This window comes from Cheilinus undulatus, linkage group 23, assembly GCF_018320785.1.
Source record: "Cheilinus undulatus linkage group 23, ASM1832078v1, whole genome shotgun sequence".
NCBI lineage: Eukaryota > Metazoa > Chordata > Actinopteri > Labriformes > Labridae > Cheilinus > Cheilinus undulatus.
In genome coordinates, this window is record NC_054887.1 from 11,451,585 (window position 1) to 11,477,342 (window position 25,758).

A 25,758-nucleotide genomic window follows, 5' to 3' on the forward strand; every position below is an offset into this window, starting at 1 on the left:
CCTATCTATTTTGGTAGATCAGTGCCAACCGTGATCAATAAAGTGTGCTTGCTCACCCTTGCTCTCTCTCTCCTGATATTTGCAGCACAGAAACTGTCATCGCAGTGGTCACCCCTTATCCTGCAACATCTCTTGTCAAACACTAACTTCTACTATCGTTTAGTTTGTGAATTTATGATAAAACCGGGGGGGGGGGGGCTCATATCAGTGTTTGCTAAGGGCCTCACTTTGGCCAGGGGCGGCACTATTTGTAGTCTAAGACTGTGAGGGAATTCATTTAACTGAGAACCAAAAAACAAAAACTAGAAAACTGTGTATGTGACACCCCACTGTGTCTGGATAAGACTATGTGTGTTCAGAGATGCTTTGCTTTTAGGGAATGTCTTGTTCCATCTTGTTTAATATGTTAAATTACCAGTGGAATTTTAAATTGTTTGGAAAAGAACACTTTTCATGCACTTAGTGTTTTTTTTAACAATTCTTCAAATTCTAATGCAATAATATTCTCATTCCTCTTAATTTGTTTTTATATATAGGTTTAAAAAAGTAACTCAAAGAAAAAAGGAAATTCTTTGGCATATTCCCTTTTAAATGTTTGCACTGTGCAGCATGCTGTAACATCGGTTTGGCACAGCCCTTTATTTGCTTTGCGAAAGGTAATTGGAGGCTACGTTTATACGCTCTTTGGTGACCTGTTAACTTTTTGTTCATGCACACGTGCAGCAGGTGAGTGGCTAGAGGTGAGTCAGCTTTACTGACTTTTACATTCAGGTTGAAGCTTTTCCTCTCCCCACAAATACAGTGGGTTCAGAAAGTATTCAGAACCCCCTCACTTTTATCCATTCTGTTATGTTGCAGCCTGATGCTTCAGTCTGAAGAATTCATTTTTATTCTCATTAATCTACCCTTAGTATCCCATTGTGACAAAATGGAAACAAAGTTATAGATATTTTTGCAAATACAAAAAATAGGAAACTGAAGTATCCCATTTACCTCAGTGCTCAGGTACAATGCAAAACACTTGAAATTTAGCTTGACATTTTAACTGGAGTCCATTTAAGGTGTAGAATTTCTCATGGCGTTTTTGCAAACTTCATGCAGGCTTTCCTGTGTCATATGTCAACGTGATATTCGGGGGTGGGGGGGGGGGGGTGTCATACATTTGAAAAAAGAAATCTAAAATTCTGTTTTAACTTTTTCTTTATGGGGTGCTGAGTGATAAATAAATGAAAATAAAAATGAATTTAAATTACTGTAGCATTAGGCTACAGCATAAGATAATTGAAAAGGGGGTCTGAATACTTTCTGAATCCAGTGTTTCAAAATATAATTTAGACTTCTAGGGGGTACATCTTTGTGCAGATAGATTATATGTCTTTCCTTTGTCATCCAAATCACTCTCATGCCTTTAGGGTTTTTTTTACTGATTACAAGCTGATCAGACACCCTCAGTCAACCTAACAAACTGAAATACATGATTTTTGTGTCTTTAATGATGCCACTATGTCAGACAATGCAGAAAAACTCTTGCTCTGTCTTTGCCTACACACTGATAACAATACAAGTGTGATTTGACCAATTGTTGTGTGCAGTTATGATGTTATCTGCTGTCTTCATGACTATACATGAGTTATTAGGTAGTCAGGGAGACAGGTCTAGGAGGGTCAATCATGGCTACAGCAGAAGCCCTGTGTGTTGCTAACATTTTGTGCTCTAAAAAAGAAGAAACAACAAAGAAGAAACTATTGTGGACTCTTCCCAGCTAGCCTAGCTAAGCCCTGTGTGTTAATCTGTGGGACAGCACCAGGATAAATGTCATTCCTGTCAGGTCAGGGTGTCAAACTAAATGGAATCTGACATGCCAGTCTTGTTGAATCAAGGCCATGGGGCACCCTGTGAAATGGCCCACTGTAAAGCCATTTGTCATTCCCAACATTCACAGTTGGGCCTAATGTTTGACGATGGGGAGCAGCAACACAATCGAGTCAAAATCTGGCAACATTTTAGTAGTGGGATGCAGACTTAAGTGCCCTTAAGAAAACATGAGGTGTCAGACATCAAAGTAATTTCAGTGTGTGTACAGTGTCAGACTCACCTGGTTGCCATTCACACTGTAGCCGTGCTTCAGGGCAAAGATCTTTGCCAGTGAAATGCACATTGAGAATCCCACAATTGCAACAGCGAAGGCATCAGCGACCAGGTTAGGCAACAGGGAAAACATTGGGGCAGCAGGAGGGAGAAGCCTGAGAATGGATAAGATTACACTTACAATACACCTAGAATTAGGGATTGTGTCACATTTTGGGCAAATTGAAATAATACAAAGCATGTTTTATTTCTTGGATTTTTAGACTGAGATACTCTAGTAAAAATTCTATCACAATCAAGGTATGCTCTAAAAGTATAAAAACATACCCTGTCGGTATCTTTCCAACCACATCCACCCTGTAGTTGTCATGTAAAGAGAGACCAAACGAAACACCGGTCGACACAATGACCACGATGATTTCTCCCGGAATAGGAATGGGCATTTTCTTCTTAAAGCGCTCATTGAGGTCTTTAATAATGTACAGGAATATGAGACACGCGATGCCCAGGATGAGAGTGGGGACTTTGGTGTTTGTGATGTCACTGAGAACAGCTTTGATGCTCTGCAGAAAGAGAAAAGGGGCATAAATATGACATAGCAATAAAAAAACAAAAACAAGCTTAAAAAGTTAGCTAAAAATACATTTTCTCTTACATAAATGACAGACAAGGGCCCACTGAAGCGCTGTGTTTTCACCCCCAGCAGGTACTTTAGCTGAGAGATGACAACGTGCACCGCTGCAGCTGTGGTGAAGCCTCGCACCAGGGGCTCTGTGAGGTAGATCGCCACAAACCCAAACCTGAGAAGACCTAGGACAAACTGAGAGAGAGGAGAAAGAAAATAAGAAAAGGAGAAATAATATTAGAGGCAATGGGAACAGGCACACAGATGTGGTTTTGTTTCAAATAAAAACATGAAATCTAAGTGTTGATAAAACAACAGTGATCCAGCTTCTTTGGATAAACAGTGATTTTCAGAGCGTGAGAAGGTTTCAAGCTGACAGTAACCCTTTGCTGTGATGTTTTGAGGCTGACCTGAATGATTCCAACCAGCGTTGTAAGCACCACAGCCACCTGTACCCTCCTTGCATCTCGAGCCTCCACGTCCAAGACGGCAGACATGTTGGATCCATTTGTATGCATGACGTAAAACATGGAGTCTGGGGCCTCTCTTACTGCAACACCTCCAATCATCAGACTTATGACTGCAAAGGTCCCTGCAAACAAACAAAAATCATCCTTAAGACCCTGTTATTAGGATTTAATCAACACAGTTTGAAATCAATCAATCATCAGTTTCAATCAATTGAACAAAAACATATATTGTAACATTTTTTGTTTTAAATCAGCAGAGGGACTTGAGAAATGTCAGTGTTTTTCTCAAAGCTTACTGTACTTCAGTTCCAAACACAAGCTGCGAATCAGCTTAATTAAAGTGATATTTTCTTTTTAAATTTTTTGATTGAACTTTTAAAGGTGCAAGATAGACAATCCCCGTACCACAGTTGCCCGTTTGACCTTAAGTTCTGTGTTAGTTTCTTATTTTATACTTTAAAAAAAAAATAATACTGTAAACCCAGTAATGTGGGATGCATCATATCGTAAGTTTGGTGATTTATTAGATTATTTGTAAGAACTAAACTATGAACGTTCACTTTCAAGGCTTGGTTCTCTGCAGATATATGACATCCACTGTAAATTTAGATCACCTAAACCATGTGTCTGTTTATGACAGTGCATTTCTTTGAATGAAAAGGCCATCCTGCCCAGCACTTGAACAGAAGCCCAGTTATTCCTTCTCACCCTCTGCCAAAAGTCAAGCGCCAAATCCACAGCAACCTTCTTTGGACTGACTTTCATTTGAAGTGAGTTAAAGTGTTCTCTAAAAACACCTTTTGTTTTAAAAAGGTTAGCAGGTTTGGTTTATCGTGTCCAGTGGTCAAATGGCCGCAAAGGTTAGGGCTGACACCTGAGAAGACTTGGAACTCATTCTTGGAAAGACAGAAGTCAGCTGAGTGAGCGGTCGGGTCAGAGGGGGTCACCACGTTTCACAATCCAGCTGCTCATAGCAACTGTGGCCACAGAGAGACCCCGTGCAATGAGAAGAGCTTGCAGTATATTTTAATTTTGCATGCTTTTCTGTCTTTCTCAGCACCCCTAAAAACACTAGGTAATCAGACTCAGCATGCAACTTGAGACTCTCCAGATAGTTTTTATAGCATGCCCGCTGTTTGTTGGAAGGACACATTTGGAAGTTTGAGCCAATCAAATACTTCTTGGCACTAACACTGGAGAGAAACCCAGCAGTCTGAAAAGGTCACCAGTTATTTAGACCAGGGTAACAATCTACAAAGTTAGCACTAGGATGAAAAGAAATGCCACAAACATGTGTATCCTCAGCATAGTTACCAACATTTAACATACTTTGATACTTAACTAATGATACCACATGTTGTAAAAGGATACAATCACTAATATCTTATTGATCAATACTATTGAAAAGTGTGAAAACTTTAAAAGTCTTTACATATACAGTGCCTATATAAAGTATTTACCTAGATCAGGGCATCCTCACAAACTGGAGACCATGCAAAAAGGAGACTAGTGTGAGAGGCCACCGTTGACTTCTCTGAAGGAGTTGCAAGTACTGTACAGTACTGCGATTTCAGCCAAAGGTGCATCTTAATACTGACTTGAAGAGGGTAGCTTCAATACTTATGCAATCATTTATTTTACATTACATATTTTATTTAATTGACATTACTTTGTAAAAATCTGTTTTCACATAGATGTTAAAAATGTAAAAGGGTAAAACATCCAAGGGGAGTGAATACTTTTTATATGCACTGTACTTAGCTCAACATGGCTTTGCCATGGGAGTGTAAAAAGTGTGCAAACTTTCCCTTATCATGGTTTTCCTTCAGGGTAGGTAAAAAAGCAAACCAACCAGTCACATTTCACCTTTGCCCCATTTACAGTATGTCCAGGCTCTGACAGGAACATGGGGTCTAGCTTGTGGCTTTCAGTCATGTACTCTCTACGTAAATGTGTCTGTGAGAGTCTGTGTGTTTCCTCTATCTTGCCCAGCCCTTGAACAGTAGCCCAGCTATTCATCCTCGCTCTCTGCCAGGAGGAAAGAGATAATCATATGTGCAGCAACGTGCTATGAGGAAGTGAAATTTCACAATCCTGCTGCTTGTGACAGCTAGGAAACAGTTATCACATCTACAGGAAAACATTTCCTCCACATTACATCTCTAATGCTTCCTAGTCCAACTCTGTGATTTGATATTCTAATAAAGCTGACTGATTATACCGATGTCTTTCTCATTACTTCTTCTGTTGTAAGACTCTCACTTTGTCTGTATTTCTCTCTCATGTTCAACCTTGAAAACAAATTTGATTTTGATCAAAGCCATGCTGTTGTAACTCATTAAGGATGTGGCAGTGTCTCGCTGAAACAAGCAGGGAAGTCCCTGAAAAAGACGTCACCTGATGCTTCAAAACCTGAATGTACCCCTCAGTATCAATGGTGCCTTCACAGATGTGCAAGGGACCCATGCCATGGGCACTAATACACCCACACACCATCACAGTTACTGGCTTTTGAACATTGTGTTGAGAACAATGTGAACAGCCTGCCCTTTCAACAATTGTGGCTGACATCTGTATGACTGTCAAGGCTGCAGTCTTCCCCATGATTGCGGTAGTGTGTACTGAACCAGAGTGAGGGAGTGAAGGCTCAGGAAACTTTTGCAAATTGGATTTTTCCCACAATATTTTGACATTTTGAGATAGTGAATTTTTAATTTTTGTAATCTTTAAGCCGTAATCATCAGGATTAAAATTTTAAAAAGTACTAAAAATGAGATTAATCTTGAATATATGGAAGTATTGTATGAAGTATTATGGACTGTAGACAGTGAACTCTCTCTCTCTTGTAGTTGCATATTGAGGGACATTGTTCATGTTGGAATATTTGCCCATGCAGTCTTTCATAAAGTGGAGAACCTTGCCCTATTGTTGACTGTGAACAGCTGAGCCTATCAGAAGTGCTCCCCTCATACCACACCATGATATCATCACCTGTTACCACTTGTCTGTTGAGTGTTCAAGGTGTTTCGTGAGAATTCAAAAACTTTCCCAGTCTTTTCTTGCACCTGTCCCAACTTTTTTGGAACACATTTCCAGAATTCAAATCATAGCGTGTGCATATTTACCCCCTGAAAAACAAAGTTTACCAGTTTAACATTAAGTATCTTGTCTTTCTGCTTTATTCACAGGAATGTGAGTTGAAAAGGACTTTCAAATCACTATATTCTGCTTCATTCCCATTGTATCATCCAAACATTTTTGGAACCTTTGCTGTATTATTCAACAGAAAAGGAGCAGAACAACCTTGTTAATGTTTGTCTTTCCTTTTGGAAGTGGCATTAATAGTTAGAAACTGTACAAACAAGCAGTTAGTCAAGTACAGTAGCACTTTGGAAATGTTAAGCCAAAGGCTGGCTAAGTGCCAACAGCCTGGTCATCCCTCGTAACTGTGAGAAATGATTGAATGCACTCCCTTCCCTGTTGACACGCTGTTAAATGCTGGCAACTATTATTAAATCTTGTCTTAGCAACCTGTACCCAGGCATGGAGCTCTGTTTATGCTTCAGTTGTCTCCCTATGCTAACTCTGCAAACATAGAGCTGTTTAAAGACAGAGACTTAAATATAGGATTTTTGTGCCTACGCCAAATAAAAAAGTGAAAGTACCAATAAAGCAGCATGAAGAACTAGGTTAAGGTTAGCTGATGTTAGGATGAGCCTGTCTGACACAGGAAATCACATGGTGTGAGGTGCGTGAGTGAAAGAGGAGTTCATGAAAACAAATCCGAGCCCGAATTTCCTGAAATTATCTAGAAAAAATGAGCAGTCCATATGTGAAAACAAGCTTTACAGCTCTTTCCAAGATAACAACAATCAAGTATTTCTTAGTTTTGAGGTTGTTTTACACTAAATTTATTGTATTTATCTATTTATTACTTATATTGGTTAATTTATTGCTTTCTGTTATCAAACACTTCAAGCAAACTCATGTACACTCTCTAAATTGCAGAAAACCTTTGCCAGTTTCACCCCTTTTCCAAATGTTGCCTATATCCTCTATATTGCCAAAAGTATTCGCTCACCTGCCTTGACTCACATATGAACTTAACTGACATCCCATTCTTAATCCATAGGGTTTAATATGATGTTGGTCCACCCTTTGCAGCTATAAGGTTTAGGAGTGTGTTTATGGGAATCTTTGACCGTTCTTCTAGAAGTGCATTTGTAAGGTCACACACTGATGATGGACGAGAAGGCCTGTCTCTCAGTCTCCACTCTAATTCATCCCAAAGGTGTTCTATTGGATTGAGGTCAGGACTCTGTGCAGGCCAGTCAAGTTCATCCACACCAAACTCTCTCATTCATGTCTTTATGGACCTTGCTTTGTGCACTGGTGCACAGTCATGTTGGAACAGGAAGGGGCCATCCCCAAACTGTTCCCACAAAGTTGGGAGCATGGAATTGTCCAAAATCTCTTGGTATGCTGAAGCATTCAGAGTTCCTTTCACTGGAACTAAGGGGCCAAGCCCAGCTCCTGAAAAACAACCCCTCACCATAATCCCCCCTCCACCAATCTTTACACTTGGTACAATGCAGTCAAACAAGTTCTCCTGGGAACCGCAAAACCCAGACTCATCCATCAGATTGCCAGATGGAGGAGCATGATTCGTCACTCCAGGGAATGCGTCTCCACTGCAGTGGCAGAGTGCTTTACACCACTGCATCTGACGCTTTGCATTGCACTTGGTGATGTATGGCTTGGATGCAGCTGCTCGGCCATGGAAACCCATTCCATGAAGCTCTCTATGCACTGTTCTTGAGCTAATCTGAAGGCCACATGAAGTTTGGAGGTCTGTAACGATTGACTCTGCAGAAAGTTGGTTGTGGTCGTTACGTGGCCTACCACTTTGTGGCTGAGTTGCTGTCAATCCCAATCCCTTCCACTTTGTTATAATCCCACTGACAGTTGACTGTGGAATATTTAGGAGCGAGGAAATTTCATGAGTGGACTTGTTGCACAGGTGGCATCCTATCACAGTACCACACTGGAACTCACTGAGCTCCTGAGAGCTACCTATTCTTTCACAAATGTTTGTAGAAATGGTCTGCATGCCTAGGTGCTTGATTTTATACACCTATGGGCATGGAAGTGATTGGAACACCTGATGTCAATTATTTGGATGGGTGATTCAATACTTTTGGCAATATAGTGTATTTGTGCAATTTGAACAGAGTTCTCTCTGATAGTTAGAGCATGACTCAAGACCATTAAGTTTCTGTACTTTCTGACATCACCAACCATTAAGATAACGCAGATGTTATCATTTGGTAACAGATGTAAGGAAGTGTTGTCAATATTGTGTGCAATCTAGACAGTGTGTACGAGTTTGTCTGCAATTTATTATGATTAAAGATAATAAATTTGGGTGTCTATGACTTTTTTTTTGCTGTGGTATTGAACAGGTGTCAACATGGATTTTACATCTGCACGTTCTTAGTTTGCTAAAGTGTGCCACCATATTTGCTACCCCTGTAGAAACTTTAAAATATTAAAAGCAGCCCAAAGATCATACATTTATATTGTTAAAGGAAACACTGGGCTTAATTTGCACTTGATCATGCATTTTTTAACTTAATTTTGCCTCCAGCCACAGCGTAAAGGAGGATGTTTATCACCCCCAGAGTTAAACCTTAAGTCCTCACCCACAGATACGTGTCTGGATGTGCCAAAGAAGGTGTACAGCAGGACAGGGTAGAAGGAGGAGTACAGACCATAAACTGGAGGCACAGCAGCCAACATGGCATAGGCCAGACCTGTGGAGCAGATGAGAGGAGGGGGGGAGATGTGAACAGGGCTGGATGTAAAAAAACAGCTTGAGTTACCAAACAGCATGTACTTTGCACACATAAACAGTAAGGTTGGGAATACAGTTGCTGTTAAATGTGTGTACACAAAGGCATGATGGATGCCATGCCTCCCTTGCGTTGGTTTAATGCCTCAGCTGTGCACATCCTTAAAAAAAATCAATGGGACATGAAATACAGGGTGTTAGACATGAGGCAGGGGCAGTTTGTTGGCAAGGAAGCTGTGACAATCACAGCAGCAGGGACAATAATGGGTCAAAGTTTAAAGACACACTGATAAACCAAGTCCAAAATTCTCCACACCTTAACATTGCCTAATTGTCTCTTCACTGAGACAAACATGTATGCCAAACCAGCTGGGATGGATAAATTCTGATTTAAAAATTGACATTTAACCTGTACAAATAATGAAAATACTAATCAGCATTTCAGTCCAACTAGTATCTATGAAAACTGGTGACTTTCAGCTTAGTACGTCTATGGCTGTATTCATTTTTTTTTGTCATTATAAGCATATCTGATGAAGATATTCAGACTTTCTCTCACTTGGTCTTTTTTTTCCTCACACAGCTTCATGACATTGATCCAGCATGGTGCCAGATAACTTTAAGTGCTTTGTAAATAAACAGAAGAGTCCCAGGAGCAAAATGATTTCAACAGTGTCATCACTGTGGAGATAGAAAAACAAGCACACTGTGAGGCTGGAAAAGCCCCTCAGGAAGAGTCAACAGCTGGTTTCTAACAGAGTTAACCCTTTATTTTAACCTGTACTAAATTGTCCGGTTTCTATTGTGCTGCTTTAAATAAATGGCATAATTAGTGTTATTAATCAGTGAAGGTGATGTTTTTCAGGCATACAAACAAGCCACAACTTAAGATTTATAATTCCGTGGAGCTCAACTGCAAAGAGAACACCATGTGGTGATTTGCTGACCTTGTGGGAGCTGCACGACCCCTGTGCTGAGACCCGAGACCACATCTGAAAACAAGTACTCTTTGACTGGGTAGGATGGCAGCCATGTTAGAATTGGCAGGAAACTGAAAACTGCTGCCTTAGCCTTTTCTGATGAACACCTAAACAAGGAAAAAAAAGAAGAATGATTCATTTAAAATAGATCATCTTTATTAAGATTAACTTCTTCTCTTTCTGAGATCTATATCTTAGGAAAAAGAGCAAAAGCACAGAAGAGCATAGAATTAAAACCCATTTCTTATCAAATGCTGCTATGTTTGGGTCAGTGACATGGCGTGCATATCTTTGTGTCTGATTCTATAATTTCCTTTTGAAACAGAATCAATTCATGGCATACGTCAACTGGTTCTATAAAACTAACTTTGTTAAAATGCATTTTTATTATGAATAATTTTATATTTTGGCATCCAAAACCTTCGAAATGTCAGGTGGCGCAATCATAAATGAATGACGCCTCATATGTCATTGACCCGTTTACAGTCAGCATCTAATCGAGTTGCTTAATAAAGTTAGCACATCTTTATGGTTAAATAACTTCCTGTAAAAAGCACGCAGAGACAGTGAGTAAGATGGGAGTGTTGCGTTTCCCAGGACAGCAGCCATAAAAGTGACCAGCCCAAGATGACGATAGGGCAATATAAGCGCTGTTTTTACAGCCTTTTACCAGTTTTATAACCATAAAATGAAATTAAAACCAAGAATGTACTGTCAAAGCAAAACGTTACTTGGCTTTTAACAGATCACGTTAAGGTTTAATACAGAAGATGATGACTTGATAGCAAACCCGCTGTCAAAATGTGTTGATAAATGTCTGTAGGTCAACAAACCAATTGAAATCCATATTTTTACCACTTTGTCTTGCACTTTTGCCATTTTTGCATCCAAGTTTCTGATCTACATGTAAAATAAGTTCAACAGAGTCCTACAGAAACATAAAATGTTTGATCATCATTGATATTCCCATCATAACTTAACTCTACAGGATGACACGCATGTCTGAACACACCTGAAGTGTTGTGCCAGCCTCTGTCGGAGGGTTGTGGAGTTTTTCCTGCGATGAGGAAGCTTTGTCCTGATGAAACCTTCATCATAGACTGGACGCTCTATCCTGTACATCAGCTGTGACTCTGCATCTTCCAGAGCTACAGCTCCTTCTGGCTCCATACCAGAGCCAGCAGAGCTCATCATAATGAGTCAGAAAGTCTTTGGTGTCACTTATGTGTCCTGTTGTTTCTTCTCCATCATTGTGCTGGCTGGTTCCTCTGCATTTTTTATCTGTTGATCTGCTCTGCTTTCTGCTCAGACAAGAAAGAACATGTCAAATATATCCTCACTTCTGAGTCAAACAAGTTTCACCTATAGATCCCAATAGCAGGACTGATAAGAACCAACTATGTTTGTTCATTTTTTTAACCAGTAAGAGGGACTTCAGTTGGATTATAATGCCACCACCTTTGAGTGAAATGCTTTAACTTTTTTTAGGGCAAACGTCTGTGTTTTATGTGACTGTGATGTGTTGTGATAACAGGATATGTGATGCATTTGTGGGTCAAAGTCTTCTTCACAAAAACACATCGGGTAAAAGTCTATGTTTGTCTGTTGTAATGGGCAGCTATATCAGAGGACAAAGACCTTTTGTGTGGAGTAAATGTCTCATTCAAAAGTCACGCAGCTGCATTTTTCACTGGAACAATAATGTAGCAAACTCTTGCATTACAGCAAACTCAAAATTTAGTAGGGCTGGGAAGTATGTCACATTTTAAGATATAGTCTATCCCACTAAGGCTGGGAAATTAATCACAAATTAGATTAACTCACAATATGGCTTGCTGCAATTTACAAATGGCAAAAGTCGCAAAAATTTTTTAACTGGAAATATGCCCAAATTCCAGTTTAATAAATCTTTTTTGCAGCAGCAGCAGAGATTTTATGCACATTATGCAAACACTGAAGTGCCAGTTTTTTATAATGGTTAACAAAAATCCCCCTTTTTTGTGTTTTATGTTTTTTTTCTACATTATAATGAGTGACATAAAAATGATACTGCCCTTAGACAAAGCATCACATTTGCAATACAAGCAAAAATAGTTATCCTACCTAAAACTGATGAAGCCTAGTGTTACTTCATGAAAGTCATACCCTAGCTGCGATCAGGTGGTATCCAGCCTCACCTTCTCCACCCCAGCTGCCTCCTTTATAGCTTAAAGCTTGTTGCACCCCTATATTCAGATTGATGCTACTATGGATTAACTGCTTCAGAAATAATTTCATTTCAATACACATGGTCTTATTTATGAAATTATTTATTGCTTGAATTTCTCAAAAAAAAAACAAAACATAAGATTAACCCAAGAATAATCGCTTATTAAATCGCATTCTCAATATTTGGGAAAAAAATTGCGATAAGGTTGTTTTGGCAAATCGTTCAACCCTATATCCCACATACATTACACTCAGGTTGGCCATCCAGGTATATTTACAGCCACCTAATTGTATTTGCCAACCTTCTTTTATTCTTCTTCTTTTAAAACCCAAACATAATCATCATCCATGCACAAGAGAGAGGCTTCCACAAGTGCAACCCTTGGGTAAATGCACAGTTTAAGAAGTACCGTCTAAGGTTAAAAATTAAGCTTCTATCCTCATCATTTTAATATTTCCTGCAGCTGCTTGCAATAGATATAATACTGGACTCCTGGACTCTACAACGATGTTTGTAACATACAATCTGTTATTACCAATTATTAGTCCCCAAATGAAAAGTTATGCTTTTCCCCAGTATTTTCCAAGTGCTGTTGAACAGAACAAGGAATTTTCTTCACAGCTTTTTATTTTGGATGCTTACATTATTTTACTTTGCACATATATGTGCAAAAAAAAAAAAAAAAAAACCAAAATGTAACAAAAAACAAAAACTACCAGGGTCTGAATTATTAGCCCCCCTGGTGCTAATAGTCAACTGTGTCTCCTTTTTGCTGGATAACAGCCTACATTGGTTGTTGGTAGTTTTCGTCATGTCTCAGAAACATCTCCTGAGGAATCCCAGCCCATTCTTCTTTGACCAATCTCTCAAGCTCCTCCAGATTTTACAGTCCTCCGGTTTGAACCTTGGTCTTCAGTTCACCCCTCAGATATTTAATGGGAATCCGGCTGGTTTTGAGCAAGCCAGTCCATAACATTCACTTTGATCTTCTGGAGGTAGTTCTTTACCAGGAACCATGTATGTTTTGGATCGTTTTCTGCTGAATGCCTGAAGTTTTCTTTCAAAGTCTTTGCATATCCTTCTTTCTTCATGATTTCTTCCACATTTATGAGACTCCCAGACAGACTGAAGCATCCCCACAGCATAATACCCCCACTGCTGTGTTTCACTGTGGGGACAGCGTTCTTTGGGTTATATGCCTCTCCCTTCTTTCTCCAAACATAAGTGACACCTCTTTGGCCAAGGAGCTCTAGTTTGGTCTCATCTGACCAAAGGACATGCTTCCAGAATGCATAGTCTTTCTCCAGGTTGTCTGTAGCATACTTCTTCTTGGTCTGCAACCTCCCAGTCCGTTCCTGTTTAGGGCTCTAGTGACTGTCTGCTTGGAGACTACAGTTCTTGACTTGGATAAGTCTACTACAACCATCTTTGCAGTTGTTCTTGGGTCTTTGGACACATCTCTCACTAGTTTTCTTTCCAGACTCTTTTAAATCTCTCTCTTCTTACCTCTGCCAGACTTGTTCAGTACTGTGTGGCTCTCTTTGAACGTCTTGATGATACTTCTTACTCCAATTCTTGACACTTGGAAATACTGTGATAACTTTGTAGATCCTTCTCCTGCTTTGTGAGAATCAACAATTCTTTTTCTCAAGTCTAAACTGATGTCTTTTGTTTTTGCCATGATGCTTTCCCCAGTGACAGCTCAAGCCATACTTAAGTTTTTAACCTGTGATCAAATTGCAAAATAACCCTCAGTTTAAAGTTGATTTTACAAGCTTTGAGCAAGTCAAAGGGGACATATCGTGCAAAAATCAATTCTTTAGGCTTTTCTAACACAAATATGTGTCCCTGGCCTGTTCACCTTTCAGAAAATGTGTGCTAAAACAAGCCGTTCTCAGATTTTCCCCTAATGATGTCATGTGGGGGGGTTAGTACCTCCCCCAGGTTCAGTTGGCCCTCCATGCTTGTAAGAAAGTTCCGCCCTCCTCTCCTGATCCTCCTCTCGGCGAGAAGGTAATGGCTGCGCACCGCGGAAAGGCGGAGTTGGATCATCCAACTCCACCCCAAAGATCCAGCCCCGTCCACAATACATCCTTGGGCATCACATGATGTCCTACCATGTCGTCATGCAATTAGAAAGAGAGGGGTCCAGCTGCAGACCTCCGGTGTCATTCGGCTTAATGGCTCCTCCAACGAAAAGCGGAGGCCACCTCCACTCGGGTTTTAATAGCGTCGCCCCAGCGAAGGGGTCGGGGTCTGCTACTGCACGGCCCGGTGTTGACCCACGGCCCGGCGTAGACCCATACGCTGGGGCTTGGGGTCGGGGTCTGCTACTGCACGGCCCGGCGTGGACCCATACACTAGGGCTTGGGGTCGGGGTCTGCTACTGCAACTGCATGGCCTGGCGTAGACCCATACACTGGGGCTTGGGTTCGAGGTCTGCATGGCAAATATACACCTACCCCAATGAGCTACCCCCAAACTTAACCAGTTAAGATGACAATGCAAAAACTAACCAGTTGAGATTAAAATGCTAAACCTAAGCTAAAGCTAAGTAAAGGATGTGGGCGGAGTTGGATCATCCAACGGACATTGGATCATCCAACGGACGTCATCGTGGGCGGAGTTGGATGATCTGACTCCGCCTTCCCGCAGTGTGCAGCTGTTAATAGTAGCTCTCAGCTGCCATCTGAGAGGAGGATCAGGAGAGCCACATCCATTTCATGAGGGGGCATGGTCGGGGGTGGAGTCAGACAGCTCAGTGACATTCAACGCCACAGACACAGAAACGGCTCATTCCGAGCAGGTCTGAAACAGAGGGGTTTTTAGACATGCAAAAATCCAAAACTGGAGCGTTTTTTCAGCAACAGACTTGACAGTCATGTTTTGGGGACCTTTGAGACCAATACTAACTTGTCTTAAAGAGGTAAAATATGTCCCCTTTAAAGCACATCATCGCACATCAGTGCGGTTTTTGGGAAACAAATTTTGTTTCTGTGTGTGAGTAAAATTATATTAGCATCCAAAAACTAAATGTGTTGTCAAAAATTTAGCAGATAACATCTATACCTATGCCTTCACAGCAGTGTTTGATATCGAAAGTTATGTATTGACAATCTTAACCACGTTAATTTACATAAACGTTGTCTTTCGGTTTGTTTCAATTTCAATATGTCAGATTATTATCTTTTTCTTTCAGCCATATTTAAGGTATGCAAGTAGCTCTTATGTAACAGCTTCAGTGTTATTTCAATGTTTTGGTTTCTATGTTGGGAAACTCGTCTTTCTAGAAAAGACGTTAAGAGTGACAAAAACAGCTTTATCCTCCCGAAAATATTCTGATGTTGGAAATGATGCCAGTATAATTTGAACCTGATACAATACTTTAAAGAGACATAAACGGACTAAAATGTGTAGATATGTTTCTTGTTTTCTCAGTTTTTGTTCATATTTATTCGAAATGTGTCAAATTTTCGAGATTTTCCATCGTCCTCGTCAATTTTCCAAATTCAATCAACTGTCTGACGCACGAGCAGCGTTTGACAGCCTCGAGCTTCTTTGACGTTTGCTAACTTAGCTAACACCGTATCAACATAGGACAGGAAATTAACTTAAAATAGTGAGGAAAAAATAATTATCAGCTCTGTATGTGTCACAAGTATAGACCACTGTCCAATTACACTACCGTCTCAGTGACAGGAGGATTTTTCTGCTTCAGCTTTGACGCTAACTAAAAGATGCTAACAAAGATCGCCTCTTACCTGCGCTCTCCTGTCCTCCGGCTCCTGAGAGGATGCTGCCGGCTGGAGGTTATTATCAAATTAATAAACTGATGTCTTCAGTTGAAGTTTAACGAGGAGAACGTCCTTCGAGGGCAGGAGCAGCAGCTTATGATACACCGATAGAGATAGGTTACACCGACAGGATGGTTCACTTCAGAGGGAAATTCCTTCCTCACTTCCGGTGTGGCGAATGTAGCAGTTGGTCCACACGCATGCGCTGTTTTTTGAGAAGAACATCACAGCAAAGGCACTGCGTTTTGTTGTTGTTGTTTTTTTTTTTTTGCTTTGCAAGTTGATATATTCTTGACTATATTTAAGGTTATTTGTGTCACTTTTCAAAAACTACTCCTTTTCATGGCTTAATTTATAATCTGAGTGATTGATTTGTTGCGTAATTAAAGTTTAGCATTATGCTTTGACAACCAAGAATCATAGCTTCAACATGATCTCAGTGGTGTAACTTGTTAATCAACGGTTAAATAAATTATTTGTTTTTATTCGTTGGTATTTTTGGAATTCATTATTGCAAGAGTAGCTGTGAGGGGCAGAGACCAATATACGTCTTATATCCTCTCCTCCCAACGAGAGGAGTGTTAGTGCTCTAAATTTGCTTTCAGAGGGAGAGCTCTTGATGTTGTGGATCTCTGGTCGTTTGGGGGCAGGGAGCTGGATGATGAAGGCGGACCCGTCGTTCATGACCTGACGTGTGAAGTCACGAGGCTTCCTCCTGCGAGCTGCTGTTTCACATGAACAACAACGCTGTGGAAACTTTACTCATTGTGTTGTTCTACAATCTTGAGGAAATAGCTGATGAATAAAACATTTGTTACTGCTGTTTGTTACCATGCTTTGTTGAAATCCACTCAGCTTCACAATGGTGTTATAAGTGAACAATCACCATCTAACATGCTTTATCTGACCATCACACTTCCCATATACAGTGTTGTAGTAATTGTTATGCTACTAACTCCAGCCAGAGTTGATTGCGTTATTGCCAGTTGTATTTGTGTATTAACAGTTTTATTCCAGTAGAGGGCAGTAAGACCTAAAGAGTTAAAAATACAGGAGGAGAGACCAATAACACATAACGTGTAAAACAGAAGGTGAAATATAATTAGACTGCTAAAACTAGTGCTGGGTTTTGTTAAATAAAAATAGTAATAAAAATTTGTCACCATGTTTTTATGTTACGTATATGTGAGACTTCCCAAGTCCTACTGAAAAGAGCACAGGATGGAGGCACAGGTGCTTTAAAAAGCCCTAATTCCCGTGTGATATATTCATCACCACAGGGCGGCGTCCTCTTTCACATCATGATAGCTTCTCCTTCCTTATCTGAAAAAAAAAAAAAACATTTACATTTTAATGGCGTGTCTGCTCTCCCATTTAAAAAGCTTGAATTATTCTTATTGCTCCACAGGATGTCGTAGTACGGTGTGAACTGCAACTGTTTTACAATTTTTTTGTTTAATTTAACTTTTTTTTTCATGAAATGTTTGTTGTTTCAGAAATTATTTTTAGTCTAATCAAATTACTTTATGTTTCATAAAATGTTCTCATAATTGGAAAAAAAAAGTTTTGATTGTATTTAGTTTCATAATTTTTTGTTTTATAAAATCTTTTTAGATTCATTAACATTTATCTTTAAAGATATTTTTAGTTCCATGATATGTTTTTGTGTTCTACAAAATGTTATTTTCATTATTTTTGTGCTTTTTTTCTTTTAAATTTCATAAAATGTATTTGTGCTATTTAATTAATTCTTGCAGTCCATGACATGATTTGCATAACTTATACAACTTTTGTGTTTTATAAAATGTTTTTTAGCTTCATAAAATGTTTTTTAATAAAATGTCCCTTTGAGTTTCAAGAAATTTGTTTGTGTTTTGTAAAAAAAAAGAAAAGAACAATCATTTTATGAATTTTTTTTTTTTTTTTATGTTTTCACAGACCATGAAATAATTTGCATGCTACATAACGTTTTCGTGTTTTTTAAATGTTTTTTATTTTCATTTAAAAAAATCTCTCATAAAGTGTTATTTTTTAAATTTCATGACATTTTTGTGTTAAATATAGGTGTTTTATTTTCATGGGGTTTTGTTGTGTTTTATGAATTGTTCTTAGTTTCCTGATTTCTTTTGTAATATATATATATTTCATGAAATATTTTTGTGACTTATAAAATGTTTTTTTACTTTCAGGTTTTTTTGTGTGTGTGTGTGTCTTTTAAATGTTTTTGCTGTCTGTGAAATGATTTGCGTGCTGCATAAAGTTTCTGTGTTTTATAAAATTCTTTTGGTTTCATGATTTTTTTTCATGCTTTATAATGTTTGTTTTATTTAATTTAGTTTCCTGAGATGTTTTTTGTGTTTTATAAAATATATTTATTGATTTATTTATTGATTTATGTATTTATTTATTGATTTATTTATTTATTCATTTTGTGGTCCATGAAACGGTTTGCATGCCACATAAAGTTTTGCATTCTATAAAATTACATTTTTCCATACTGTGTAAAATATTTTTTATTTTTGAAATGTTTTTGTGTTTTATAGATTTGACTGAGTTTATTTTTTTTATGAACAAAATGTTTTTTGTTATATAAAATGTTTTTGCAGTTGACCTTGAGTGCCATCATAACTTCAGGAGTTAGGTACATTGTCTTTGTATTCATGAAAGTATTTTTCAATCATCAGATTCTTCCTCTCTTACTGTCCAGAGACTTTTACTCTAAATAAGCGTCTAACATATGACAGGTAAATGCGACCTGAGCATACATAGAGTTAAACACTCTGCTCCTGGTGTTTATCAAAGCTTGAGATATTTTAGTGTTGTTGTTTTTTTCCAGTAGTGTAGAAATAACGTTGTTTACTACTCCATGAATGAGAAGTGAATGAGCATTGTTCTTATGAATGACTTTCTCTACGTCGTTCTGCCGGATGACCACTTCCTGCTTCCCTGCATTTGAAGCGTTTGTGTAAGTCAATAGTTGTTGATGAATTTGGAGCTACCTGAACTACATTTATACTCCTTTTGCTTCAACAGCTTGTGTCTTTTTTTCCACCAAAGTTTTCCATGTTTCTGCAGCAGTTTTGTCTTTTCCACCAACATTGACGCAGAGTCTCATGGCGGCGCCAGCATTTTCCCAAACAGAGCACTTCCTGTTCTTTGTCCTGTCCTTTATTTTTTATTGGCACAGTTCAGCTGTCTTTATAATGTCACTGCTAAGTAATGCAGCAGACGGGATTAAATAAGTGCTGCCAGAATTAAAAAACAATGGCCAATGACTTCAGGGAAGTGAGGTAAACTTGTAAATCAAATGTACAGCAGTACTCCTGCTTGATGACACTGAAGTGTCACCATCACTGGCTGCATGTGCTGATTTTAGGAATAAGATACAGGTTAGGATACAACACTGTACCATAAAATTCAGTTTAATGTATACACTGAACATTATTCCATTCACCCCCTCATCCACGGTCGGGTCACAGTGGCAGCAGGCTAAGCAGAAATACATTTTACAAAAAGATTAAACTGATTATTTTGAAATTTTATGCCTAAAACATACTCAAAAGAACAGCGTATCACTAATAAACATGAAGAGCAAGGGTTAAAGGTATTCTCAAACATTAAGGAGTTTGATTACAGGATTATAAAACACTGATAATAGTCAGACTACTGTAGCCACTACTGCTGATTAAATATTTACTCCACTACTTTTTTGGAACACGTTAAAGGCAACAATTCATAATTTGTCCATATTTAAAAAAAAAAAACATTAAGCCAATGAGTTTAAACATAAAACATTGTGTTTGTGATGCATTCTATATCTTGTCTCTGTGCTGTATTCAACTAAATATATAGAGAGAGAAGGATTTGCAAATCACTGTATTCTGGTTGAATTCACATTTTACACAATGTCCAAGCTTTTTTGGAATTGGGGTTGGCTGAAGATTTGACTAAAGTTCAAAAGGAAGCATTTGTCAGCAAAAATCTTTGTTTAACTCTTTTACTGTCAGTATTGATCACTCAGGCCCACATACCTGAACTGGGAAACTTTGAACCTCTTGTTGGCGTTTGTTCCCAGGTGGAGAGCTTTGAACAGCAGACATCAACACAATGTTTACTCTGTCTTCAACCACGACTGCAGAACACTGCATTAGCATTGGTCACGCATGCTTACATGTAAGAAAACACATGTTGGACATACTCTAGTAGTGCAGTTTTATGGCATCTATTCACAGCTCATTTTTGCATGTTTTTTCAGGGTTTGAAAAGTTATAAAGGCAGGAAGACAAAAACAATAACATCAAAGCCGCTGAGGCCTGAACGTGAGGTGAGTGACCTTCCTGCAACTGCAAGTGAATTTTATTGCTCAGTATTTACACGTTTCTTTGCATCTTCACCTCAAACTAGGATCAGGGAGTTTCAGGTCAGCACATTATGAATTATTAACTTTCTCATTGAGAAATTATAGGACGTTTCTTGATCCCAAATCTCCCGTTGATTGTCATTATCAGTGCCTTGGTGTTAATCTTTGATTACATCAGTTATATTTGAGCACTATCTCTGATCTGAAATTGGTAAATAGTTCTGTTGTCTGCAAGCTTTATGGTTATTGTGTTATTCCCTGTGAGGGGATTAAAGTCTCGGCCATAAAAAAAAAACACTTGATGTCTCGAACCTTAGCTGCTCTGTGTGTACACAAACACTCTATTGGAAAATTACCTGAACGACGGTTTGTTCTAAGGACTTCTTGGACAGTGTCTGTGCCATGGGTCGTAAACGTGTGTGGATATCGTTATCATAGCTCTCATAACTTTCAATCTCTAAATCAAAACAGTCACATAATTTAAACTAAGTTTCCCTCACTTGCAAAAAAAAAATAGAAAAGAACATTTTGTAACTAGAACTACTGCCTGGTGGTTGTTTGTCTCTGCAAAGTTTCTGACTGGCAGACTGTAAGAGTACAGTGATAGGTCCAGAAGAAAGGCCGGGATATTTTCCATCGTACAAATGTCATAAGTAAGGCTGAATGAGCTTTACCCTCCCCCAAGCCATAGTTCTCTTGTAGACTGATTAAAATTGTCCTCAAGGATTTTCCTATATTTGGCTGCCTTCATTTTAACCTTTACCTTCACAAGCCTTTTAGGGCCGGCTGCTGAGAAGCATCCCTCCAGCATGATGCTGCCACCACGGTGTTTTGCCATAGTCCTTTCATTTCTTGATTATGGATTTAACTGATATCTGGTGGATGTTAAGCTCCTTGGATTTTTGTGTCTCCATCCCCTGACTAAAACTTTATAATAACCTTTTATCTGAGTTGCTCTAAGTGTTCCTTTGCCTTCATGGTGTAATGGTAGCTGATTATCCAGTGACTGGACCTTACAGTCACAGGTAATACAAAAACATCTAAGGGTGGTATTTGTTATAGGCATTGTTCGTACAAAATTTTCATGCAATCTCTCAAAGCTTCATTGAGATATGAAGTTATTAAGCAAAGGAAGCACATGGACCTTGACCTTTGACCTCCAAAATGTAATTAGTTCATCATTTAGTTGGGACAAATATTTGTACAAAATTTTATGGAAATCCCTCTAAGTTCTGTTGAGATGTTAGGTTCACAAGAACCTGGATGGACAAACCCAAAAACATAAAACTTCCAGAGGCAAAAAAAAAAAGGAATTTATAAGTAAAAATAGATGTTTGCATGAATTATGTCTTTTGATTTTGAAACCAAACAAGCTTGTGTTGTTTTGATAAAGAATGTTTTTGATTGGTCTTTCAGATCATGTAATGTATGACACATGAGGTCTGATGGCAGGTATTGCATCTTTTTTGCATCAAGTACATTTGCACAAGGGCCAGATTTAGTCTTGACAGAAACTCTGGGGGCCAGACTTTCAAATAAACAAAAAATAAATACATATTTTGGTCTGATTAACATATTATTGTAGTAGTTATTGTATTTTTTTTCAAAACCCAGGATATTTTTAAGCATTACCACTGAGATCCAGCCCTTTTATCTATAATGCAGCAGGCCACAAGGAGACAGGCCTGACTACAGAATTGGCTGGGCCCCTGAAAATCTCAGAGAATGGGTCCTCCCCAGTTGTAATTTAGTACCAGTATTAACTCGTTTTTGACCCTTTAACAACTTTATGATACTTTTTGCCACTTTTAACAAATTTTTGCCTGTCTTTAACCCATTTTAAAGTAATTTTCTTGCAGATTTACTCCTTTTGTGCCACTCTTTTACCCATTTTGGCCACCTTTTAACCCCTTTTCATTATTTTTTGCACCATTTTTGCCACTTTTTTGATACTTTTAGCTCTTTTTTTCCTCTTTTACCAATTTTTGGCACATTCCTGCACAATTGCCTGCAAATTTTAGTCTGATTATGCCACTCCACAACCCAGTTTGCCACTTCACACCTATTTTTTGATACTCTCAAACCCTTTTTTATCACTTTATCTGAACATTTTGGCAACATTTCTGCCAACCTTATCCCCTTTTTTAATATTTACTAAAACGGATTTTATATTTACTATGAAAAAAAAAACTGTTTCAATATTAATCATTTTTGGGATGGCTTTAACAACTGCAGACATTTAAAGCCAAAGGATACTCTTAAAACCACAACATCTTCTTTCCCCCCTTTTCTTAATTTAATAATCTTTTGGGGGCTAGACAGGAAGCTTTGTGGGGCCTGATATGGCCCCCAGGCTGCCAGTTGATGATCAGTGATCTATAGAGTACAAGCAGATAAACAGAGCAGCTACTTAGTGAGCTTTAAAACTGTGAAATGGCTTTTTCCATAGAGACATTTTGGCTAACTTTAGAAATAGATAATGTCTCCATGTTGTGGCTATCAGAGTGATTTGAGTATAATAAAACTGATGCTCATGTTCAAAATAATACAAGCTTGGTTGAAAAGGAAATACTGAACTGCTTTTATTTACTGTAGGAACAAATGTAGGTAACAAATGAGTAAGAAACTCCTTATCAGTCTGAAGCTCCACTTTACAGCAGGGGATACAAAATGAGTAACTGATGAATAGCGTGCTGATACTACATGCTGAGTCACTGCAGACTCAGCTATACCCTGACTGACCGGATTTTGCTTCCTCTGATTGGATAGTCAGTAAAAAGGTAGTTATACTGACTGACTGGCTCAGCTGAGCTGTAAGGAAAGGGTCGAGATTCGTAGGTGTAACTCAAGGCTCGTAACTTCAGGATTGCATATAAATATTTAGAAATGTGTGCCTCACTAATTCGAAGCTTGGGCTGCACTTGAGGATAGGAAATTTGTGTGTCCATAACTTGGTCAAAACGTTAAAGATGAATTGAATTGTCCCACTGGAAACAAATACGTGGCAAAATATGCTTATTATGATGACTGGTATCATCAACAATCCTGCATATACATTCAAGAGATCCATGTGGGAGTAAAGTAACAAAAAGGATCCCATATTACATAATTGACAAATGCAACTTAAAAACATTTATTCAAACAGGCTAATGCAGATCTTTTAGATTCTATCATGTCACTTACAGCTTTCTAATTCACGTTTATCTGCTTCTTGTTGAACTAAACTTCCCGAATGCATATATTCACTTCCACTCAGCAGCAATGCTTTGATATTTTCTTACCGAAGAATGGGCATCGCATATTGCAGCACCAAAGGAATTACACAAACTGCTTCCCTGATTTCACTCCCCGTCTTATCTGTGTCACAACGTCCTGTTCACATCAGCAGCATGAAGCAGGACGCTCTAAATGCTCAAGCTGCAAGTTGTTCTTGTTCTCTGGAAGTTACAGTGTCATTTGTAGAGTACATTCTCTCCAGTGTCGTAATGTTTCATATGGCTGGTGATAAAAAAAGAAAAAAATGCAGCAGATGAGGACGTGCATAGAAGCAAGTAGGATTGCAATGTTTGGTCTGTGTCCCTTAGCTTCAAATGTTCAGAAATAATGGTGAAATAATTGCAGAGTTCGTACACATTTCAAACATACACCATAACTGATATGTAATATAAATCCTTATATTGAAAGAATAGCTTTTTTATAGATTGCGAAAGTGTGCAGGTCTGTCTGCATGATAGGAACTATCCTGAGTGTAAACACGTGCATGTGCATGTGAACACATGGTTTTATTCGCCACTCTCCCTTTTATTAATGGAAATAAATCCGTGCCAAGAATAAATTGTCTGACCTTTATCAACAGTAGTTCAGTGTTCCAACATTAATCATTACACTGTGTCACTTTGGCAGAACAAATGCTGGCAGAAAGTACGCAGTCACATCACACCAGTTCATCGAGGTCAAGATTTTCCACTCGTGGGTCACTTTTCTAATGAGTAAGAAAAAAAACAAAAATCACAACAATGAGCAATTAAAGTACACAGATTCTAAAAACCAGTGTGTCACTTATTGTTACAGACCATTAGACCCTGATTAAATCTTGTATAGCATGATTTTTACTAAGAATGTTCCTAAGCATCTATTTTCCCATTCAGGTAAGTGCAAATAAATGTAGTTTAACCGACTAGTCTAAAGAGGAGAAAATCCTTTGAAAACAGTCAAATTCATCACTGGGTCATTGTGTTAGCAGCTGTGATGTGAGCCTGCTATACTCTCTACAGCGTGGCTAACATTAAAAGCCAGCGCTGGCAGCTTTTGTTCATCTTTGTAGATTAAAATCATGCTTTGATGTGTGGCCTCTTTTCACTTTGGCTGAGTAGTTATATGTGAGCTCAATCCTTGACAGCCTAAATACCACTTTATTTCCATTTACCACTTAAAAAACCGTAACGATGTGCTGTTCTTGCTACACACTAACTGCTAAGCTTCTCATATTTATGTCCAGTGAAGTGTGGTTAGAAACATGCTGACTGAACATAGCATCATATTTGAGAAAATACTTAAGTTCCTGTGAGGAGATTTATCTGGTTACAAAATAAACTGAAATGCACACAGGTAACTTTAGATGTTATCATACCTAACCTGGTTGGTCCATTCAAAACAAATTATTTGCGAAGTTAGATTGTCCTCCAGGATCGTCAAATGTTTTGCCGCACTGATTTTATCCAAGCCTTTCAGGGCCGGCCGCAGGGAAGCATCCCCATAGCATGATGCTGCCACCATTGTGCTTAGCTGTTGGGATGGCGTGTTTGTGGTGATGTGCAGCGTTTGGTGTCCCTCAGGTCTTGTCTGATGTCTTACTTCACCATGGGGTCCCCTACATGCCTTTTGGTGAACTCTAGTCCTGATCTGACACAAGTTTTCTTCAACATGCCACTCTCCAATAAAGCTATTTCTGCCATGTCTTGGGGGATGTTCAGTGCCTTGGATATATTTTTTTAATCCATCACCTGACTTGTACTTTTCAATTACCTTTTCGCCAAGTTGCTTGGAGTGTTCTTTTGTCTCTATGGTGTAATGATAGCCAGGAATACAGGTGTCTTTATACTACAATTACATTCACAGTACTTTTTACTCAGAAACTGCTACCACCAACTCCCTGGACCTCTGTTGAACTAGGTCAGTCATTCTAAAAAGGGGTGAATATTTATGCAGTCACTTATTTGACATTACATATTTTTATTTGATTTGTATGTCTTTGTATACACCTGTTTTTACTTGCACACTCGCAAAACTCAAGAATGTATTTTTAACCTCCTGAGAGCATGACTCTTCAAACTGTCTTTGTGCTGAAAACTGCCACTTTGTCCTGAGATTTTCTGTGTTTA

General features: G+C 38.6%; 2 protein-coding genes across 2 annotated transcripts in view; one reads left to right on the forward strand and one right to left on the reverse strand.

The window, feature by feature from the left end:
• The window catches only part of slc26a5 (solute carrier family 26 member 5), a 26,013-nt gene extending 9,882 nt beyond the window's left edge, over positions 1–16,131 (reverse strand). Inside the window, exons 1-8 of the mRNA XM_041780462.1 lie at positions 15,985–16,131; positions 11,027–11,315; positions 9,982–10,121; positions 8,886–8,996; positions 3,124–3,305; positions 2,744–2,908; positions 2,416–2,651; positions 2,096–2,243 (exon numbers count right to left, since the gene is read on the reverse strand). Coding sequence (XP_041636396.1) covers positions 2,096–2,243; positions 2,416–2,651; positions 2,744–2,908; positions 3,124–3,305; positions 8,886–8,996; positions 9,982–10,121; positions 11,027–11,208 — 1,164 coding nt within the window. The 5' untranslated portion in view covers positions 11,209–11,315; positions 15,985–16,131. The remainder of the gene's footprint in view (positions 1–2,095; positions 2,244–2,415; positions 2,652–2,743; positions 2,909–3,123; positions 3,306–8,885; positions 8,997–9,981; positions 10,122–11,026; positions 11,316–15,984) is intronic.
• Positions 16,132–20,157: 4,026 nt separating this feature from the next.
• Positions 20,158–25,758, forward strand: part of LOC121505466 (chloride anion exchanger-like) — a 37,103-nt gene continuing 31,502 nt past the window's right edge. The window contains exons 1-2 of the mRNA XM_041780832.1: positions 20,158–20,190; positions 20,273–20,341. The gene's annotated coding sequence lies outside the window, so the exon portion shown is untranslated. The remainder of the gene's footprint in view (positions 20,191–20,272; positions 20,342–25,758) is intronic.